Raw genomic sequence first — 6,856 nt, forward strand, 5'->3', positions numbered from 1 at the left:
GAGCGATGCACCGGAGTTGCTACCGGTGACAATGATTCTGGACTCGATGAACGGCTCCCAGCGGGCATGTGGAGCATGAGACAGGGTTGCTGCCCAGCACGTCCGCCAGTGTCGTGGTACAACGCGAATAAAACATAGGCGTGCCTTGAGGCAACGAAAGCAGCGTGTTTTCAACAGCTGAGCCTTTGTTTGTTTGTTTGTTTGTTTGTTTGTATTCTCTAATCCATGACTCGTACACACTCTGGGGGATTGGCCAAGAGAACATATAGTGTCATATGGACGGTAACTGCATTATAGCTTACAACGAAAAAAAACGGGGGGGGGGGAGTTGTATAGTGAATTGTTAAAAAAAGAAAGAAACCAAAGAGTTAGATTGTGAGAAAAAAGAATCAAAAACAAAGTAGACACTAATAGCTACAACTTGATTTTGCAGCCGATCAGACAGCTGGTTTTGCCAAACACGATCAATTTGGTATGTCACGGATTTATCCAGAATTGAAAATTACTTTTCGACCCTTTTTTTGAGTGTCTGTTAACGTGGGCTTTATGTTGAAAAACGTTTAGAGTCTTGGATAAAATTACACACCGCATCGAATGCCACAAGATGGTCTTCTTCGGTCTCGAGTGAAGCTAGAGGCCCACTACCTCGTATCCACTAAATCCTCCATCATTGTTTGCGTCCACATGTAGACACGCGTCAATATTAAGACGTTTGCGGGTATAAGTTGGCAGCAGCAAGCACAGGACCAGGTTAACTGGCGGAACATGGGAGAAGCCTTTGTCCTGCAGTGGAAGTAGTCAGGCTCATGATGATGATGATGATAGTGATGATGCGATAGCACTTCAGACACTGTTTAAATCGCTGTCTGAATCGCTTGCCTGGCACGCTTCACCGTGAACTCCTGAGCCATTACGTGAGGACACAAAAGGAGCTGCGTGCAACAATCACTGGTTTACACATACTACTGTGGCACCTACATTTGGGAAGTACCTCTTAGGCAATAAGTACAAATTTTTTGTATGTGGGAAGTGCACAAGGTTAACGGACTTTATTGACAATGAAGGCGTGGTCCTCAAAGTGGCTCCACGCGGGCAGTCATCCTTTCGGCCCACGCAGCAATAGCGAGATGCTCCTCCTTCACGGGAGTTCTATTAAGCCCCCTCCCACGCTGACCGTGAGCAAGATGGCATAAGCAGTTTGGGGGGAGGAAAGTCTTCACAACCCCACAATACGTTATTTTGTGTGGCCAACACTTGCGCGCTACAGTTTTGGCAGATGGGATTCACCGACCCGCATGTAATAAGCGCCAGCCGGAAGGACTAAGAAAACAGTAAGTTTGAATGTAGCGTAATATCGTGGCCTGCGCTCTCGTAAGGTCTTCACCGAGCAATGGGTAGACGCACCAATCACTTTTGTACTCGTAAGGTCTTCACCGAGCAATGGGTAGACGCACCAATCACTTTTGTAAAAGCTTGTTATGTCATTAAAGGAAGTCCGTACTTCACCAAGGAATACAGGGTCCGAGAGGCGCGCCTCCCGGTTTGCTAGACTTCGGGCTACCCGTTGCGCCTCCTGGTTACCAGGGTTCTCCGAGTGGGCAGGGATCTATATTAATAATTCAATAGTCTTGTCAGGCTGACAGTTTATATTTAGTTTTGGCTGCTCGTTTGCTGATGCTACCACCCCGCAGGGGCGCCTTAGCAAGTAGGTGTTTGGTGTAGCGACACCACGGACCCGAGCTAACGGGGAAGTTTTGACTCCCTCCCACGCCTAGCCGTGCGTGGCTTTGCCGTGTCCAGGAAAAAGGGGATCCTGGGGGCTGACGCTGGGTGATAGGACCTTTAAGGCCCCCCCCCCCCCCGCCGGCAGAGGCAACATACCCCTTTGGCCTCTGCTTCACGTAGACGGCTCCCCTGGGCTGACCCACCCAGAGGAAATTGGCAGTCACCTTTTCCTATCTCTCTTTTCCTACATCTTCGTCTTTATCTCTTACTTTGTATCTGTCGTGTCATCTTCCGTTTTCCGGTTACTTCCGAATTTCCTTGCGGTGAGGGTTAACCCTGTGTATTTACCCAACCTTGCGTAGTTATATTCGGTTATAGCGGCGATGCATGGCTGGCGTCTCCAAGTGTTCACTACTCAACCTTGTAGCGTCTCCTTGTTGGGCTCGGTGGTGGGTGGCCACCATCGCCGCCGAACTTTATAGTATTTTTATGGCAAAAGCTTCCCTCCCCCTTCCTGATCGCTCCCTGAAAAGGTGGCGCACCGAAGATACTTTCCTGCCTAACACACCAAAGCCGACATTCCCAAGGTACCATGTAATCCACAGTCAAAACAAAAAGAAGACAGTCCGAGCCATTTCACCTTTCCTCGTTTCCAAAACTCTCGCAGAAGCAATAGGCCCAGGCTATAAAGTGACAAAGATGGGAAGTAGCGATCTTGTTCTGGAGGTTCGTGACAAAGCTCATGCTGTTTTTCACTGGTAGATTCGGAGCAGGTTTTTTTGCTCCGTGGCGACGAAACCGCATTTCACTGGTAGATTCAGAGTGGATCCGCGCTTTTCACTGGTAGTTTCAGAGCAGCTCGCTCCGAGGCGGATTGCTCGCACTGCTCCGCCGACAAGTCGCAGATTCGGGCGGAAACACGACGAGCAGCATACGTCACTTCCGTCGTTGTACGTTGCTGAGTTTTGCAAAATGGCTGCGTTCGCTGCCTTGGCGGAACTTCTGTCTAGCGACGAAAGCACTTCAAGCAGCAGCTCGTCCAGCTCAGACGACGAAGACTTCGAGGAAAGACAAGCGCTATGCGAAGCCTTCTTTCGGGAAACTTTTTCGGAGTCCCACCGCGAACGTCCCAAAATTTTGGGGTTCATCGAGAACGTTGCGCGGCTGTACACAGACGAGCAGGTAAGCGCGGAGCTCCCTCTTTTCATAATACTACATGAACCTAATTTCATCTTTTTATCATTTCCTTCTCTGCAGTTCCGTCAAGACTTCAGGGTGTCGAGGCGTGTCGCGGAAACGTTGATCCGTGGTTTTGAAGGCTCGCGTCACTACCCATGCAGTGATCGTGGTGGGTCCCCCTCGAAAACCGCGGAAGAGCACATTCTGGTCTTTCTGTGGTAAGTCTGCACGCTGTTTTAAAAGTCATGCCTACCAGTGTGTATAATCTTAATGCTTTCAAGTGCTTCGGCGTAGAAGTACGTTTTTTCGTTGCGTGCGCAGAATTTTGACGGGGAGTCCAACCATTATAAATTTTTGTTCGTGTGTTTATGTGCGCGTGTGTAGAGAATATACACATGTGAAATTTAACAATTTCGGCGGCGTTAAATCTCCCTAGTAGCCTTCCCGTGGCTACGCCGCTTGTGCTTTTTGTCCTTGAAAGTTGCTAAGTGTGATGCAATGGAAACCAATGAAATATGACCGCTTGCAACTGCACAGCCAGAGAGAACAGTGTTAAGAGCTTCTACTTTTCTTACGGCTGCTAATTTTGATGCAAATATTTCATGCCTTTATTTCACAAAGCAGGCTTTACTTGATCACTTTCTTCCATAATGTGTGTTTGCTGTGTCAGGTTTGCTGCAAACAAGGCGTGCCTGAGGGACGTTGCTGGACGCTTTGGCATGGCAACTGCGACAGCATTTAGAGTCGTGGAGCGCACGCTCGAATATTTCCTTGATATAGCCGAAGAGGTAATATCATTTCCAGGAGATCTTGATCAGCTGTCAGCGGACTTCGAACAAGTAAGAATTTTAGGTATTTCACTGTTCCATGGCAAACACAACAAATGAGTTGTCTAATTGAAGCTTACTTTAGAGAATAGTCACATAATACATTGATTGTAGCAGGTTAAGCTGCCGTTGGGGCACAGGGGATGTGGTACTAAGTTGCGCTTGAAAGATGGGGTTATTGTCAAGCAGTCTCACTATCAAATGAGAAATGCTAGAGAAACATGTATTGTTCATTTACAGTGCACATAAAAGCAGGGTGTCTGCCAACGTGGAAAAGTCAGGGAATTTCAAAAAAACCAGGCCAGGTCATGAAAACTGACAGCAGTTCTGTGGGACCGTCACAAAAATAAGCATCGCCATTCATCAAAGCTTAAAAAGTCTCTCAGCTGCAACTACAGTGGGCTGCTGGAAGGTGTGTGAAAAAAAAAAAAGGACAGTGCATAACTCTTGCTTCTGAGTGTAAACGCGAAAGGGACCCATAGAACACAAAGTTTACTGACATTTCAGTACCTCATATGGGAGAGAGCCTTGTTTAAAAGTCATGAAAAAGGCACAGTGTACTTCAGTACGCCTAAATACGTGACGTAAGCAGAGAGAGTACATTGTCAGAAGCCTCCCATCACTCCTGTGCAGCGTATGTACAGTTGTCTGTATCTGGATTCGAGAGTTTTACAAGTCTATTTGGTGGTCTGTGATTCCGTGTGTTCAGGGAGGGCAGTCGAGGCCACGCCTCGTTTTGTGGTATCATATTTGTGTTGTTTAACTTTTACCAGTTTCACCGATGTACTGGTCACAATTATGTCAGCCTATGGCATAAACTAGACTAAGGAAATTTCTGCTCGGCAACTTGTCCTTCACATTGGCTAAAGCATTCTTTAACATCCATGTTGGTATATCCACTCTTTTGGTGCCTGTTGCTTCTACATATCACACGGCATATCTGACTCACGTCTGTAGATTTATGCATGTTTTGTCTATGCCACGATTTCGGCCCGGCTTGAAGGCCGTCTGGTTTTTCTAGGCTAGAACTGCTATCAGCTGAAGCTTGCTGGGCTACTCATGTCTTTTAATAATAATAATAATAATAATAATAATAATAATAATAATAATAATAATAATAATATTATTATTATTATTATTATTATTATTATTATTATTATTATTATTATTATTATTATTATTATTATTATTGGTGGTGCAACACCAAACGTCTTCAGCTACACACTTATGCTGGTAGCTCGTGTTTCAAGGGTAGAACTTGGGTAACTTCAGCTAAATTTTTCATTTCAGTTTTGTGAGATTGTGTAAATAAATCTGCAATTATTTTTCAGTGTCACGTCTACAGCAGAGTACGTAAATCAAGGTAACATGCGGACATTCATGATTCATCTATAGAATCAAGGAAACTGTTCCACCTTGACAAATTCATTCTCACCACCACATATTCAAATGTCAGCACTTTAAACGTTGACCCCAGCTTTCATTTCACTTCAAGTATGACAGCCCAGATAAATGCATGTGCTTGTCGTAAAAAAAAAAACATTTTGCAGTATGGCTATGTTCTTGCAACGTTGTCGTTACTCGTTGTCAAGGCAAGATACATAGAATATGCGAGTAGTAGTTATTTACTTTTTTTGTTGAAAAGTATACTTTAGAGGTGTGCAAATTAGGCGGCGGCGCAAATCAATAGTAAATACATCAATCTAGGTCGAATCAGTTCTAATCTAATCTACATATAAATAGGTGAGTCAGTAAATACAGTAGTTCAGGTCGATCTAATTAAATCCAATCCACATCCTAACCGGCGTGGGCTACAGCCATTATAGTAAAATAGATTTTACTCCAGTGGCAGAACCGGCCAGGCTCCTGTGTTTTCATTTTACACGAATGCCACCAAATGGCACCACTTCTAAGTTTCGTGCAGCTGACTATTCGTTGAATTCAATTTTATTATTTAAGCACCCAATATTGAGAAGCGTGAGCAAGAAGCCATTAAATGGTTTTGCGTAATTCGTGGTTTTTTTGAGAGGGTTTGCAATCTGCTGGACCTATCTTCATCCTAATGCCACTAGCATGTTTGTGTATGCATGCTTACCACGTGCAGGAGTCCCTGGCTGACAAGCCCGACTTGGTGACGCACCAGTAGACGCTGCAGAATCTGTGTTTGATAATTGAAAAGCATTGTAGTATGTTAATATGTGTTAATTTTAAGCAGGTACACAATTTTCTTCAAGTAGTCCTTACACGTTGCTCGTCAAGGCATTGTCCTCTACATATATAGACGACTGTATACAAAACTAGTTCTACAGAGACACATGTAGACCAATTTACCATTTCCTAAAAATGCGCCCTGTGTATGTGACAAAGCGTCGGTGGCGTCACACTGTGTAGCACCTTCAAATAGAGAAAAAGAAAAGACATTTGCGGGTTAACACCAAAAGAGTAGAGGTCAAGAATCACCAAGAAAACGTTACTTCTCTAGTAAATTTTTCATGCATGTATTCATGCGCGAATACAGAGATCGCCATGCATTTTTATTAAAGGTAATACAGCAGCTTGGTGAGCGCTGCGAAAATTCCGGCGCTTGTGATATTCTAAATAGTAGGACTGTAAGGTGTTGGGTAAGCAACTGCTCTGATTAAAAAAAAAAGCCTGCTCACAACATGCCGTATTTTTGCGAGCGCCGATTGCGGCCGTTACCACGTGTACCCGCATGCTTTACAATTATCTGACCAGTCTTCATGCGGAGCTATCAAAGTTAGCATTCCGTGCAGAGTTTATTATCAGCGTCAAGTACGTCGCACTTACCGTTCAGATCGTTGCCGCTGTTTCTGAAAACGCCCAGCAACAGCCGACGCACAGCCGGTGTCAATTCCGCGTGCTCGTCCATACTTGCTACACAACTGCTGTTCGCGACTGCGTTAAAGTGTTCTACAAAGCTTTAACTGCGTGGTCGAAATGCGCGCCCTGCAGTGGCGGCCAAAGTTGCCAAGGAAACGAAGAGAGCGGAAAAAGAAACTGTTTCCGGAACCGGTTTGCGTGACGTATGCATAATCAACTTCCGGGGCACCTCTCACGGAGCATTCTCGTGTTTCACTGGCAGAGGTGGCTTCGTGCGATCCGAG

The 6,856-nt window shown here is 45.2% G+C and overlaps 1 protein-coding gene across 2 annotated transcripts; it reads left to right on the top strand.

Annotated features, from left to right (window-relative positions):
- Positions 1–2,475: 2,475 nt before the first annotated feature.
- On the top strand, positions 2,476–4,806 carry LOC142771923 (uncharacterized). 2 transcript variants are annotated; one of them, XM_075873912.1, is made up of 3 exons: positions 2,476–2,907; positions 2,983–3,122; positions 3,575–4,806. In XM_075873912.1, exons 1-3 carry the CDS (start codon positions 2,698–2,700, stop codon positions 3,789–3,791), a joined length of 567 nt encoding a protein of 188 aa, XP_075730027.1. In that variant the 5' UTR covers positions 2,476–2,697; the 3' UTR covers positions 3,792–4,806. The 2 variants fall into 2 exon arrangements, with proteins under 2 accessions (XP_075730027.1, XP_075730026.1); XM_075873911.1 differs by having other exon boundaries at positions 2,476–3,122.
- The last annotated feature ends 2,050 nt before the right edge of the window (positions 4,807–6,856 follow it).

This window comes from Rhipicephalus microplus, chromosome 9 (assembly GCF_043290135.1).
Source record: "Rhipicephalus microplus isolate Deutch F79 chromosome 9, USDA_Rmic, whole genome shotgun sequence".
Taxonomy (NCBI): domain Eukaryota; kingdom Metazoa; phylum Arthropoda; class Arachnida; order Ixodida; family Ixodidae; genus Rhipicephalus; species Rhipicephalus microplus.

What these genes read in the sequence shown, in the direction of transcription:
- LOC142771923 (XM_075873911.1), top strand. Translation starts at nt 2,698, where the DNA reads ATGGCTGCGTTCGCTGCCTTGGCGGAACTTCTGTCTAGCGACGAAAGC. An exon ending in CACATTCTGGTCTTTCTGTG is followed by an intron (nt 3,123 to 3,574) that starts GTAAGTCTGCAC and finishes TTGCTGTGTCAG; the next exon opens with GTTTGCTGCAAACAAGGCGT.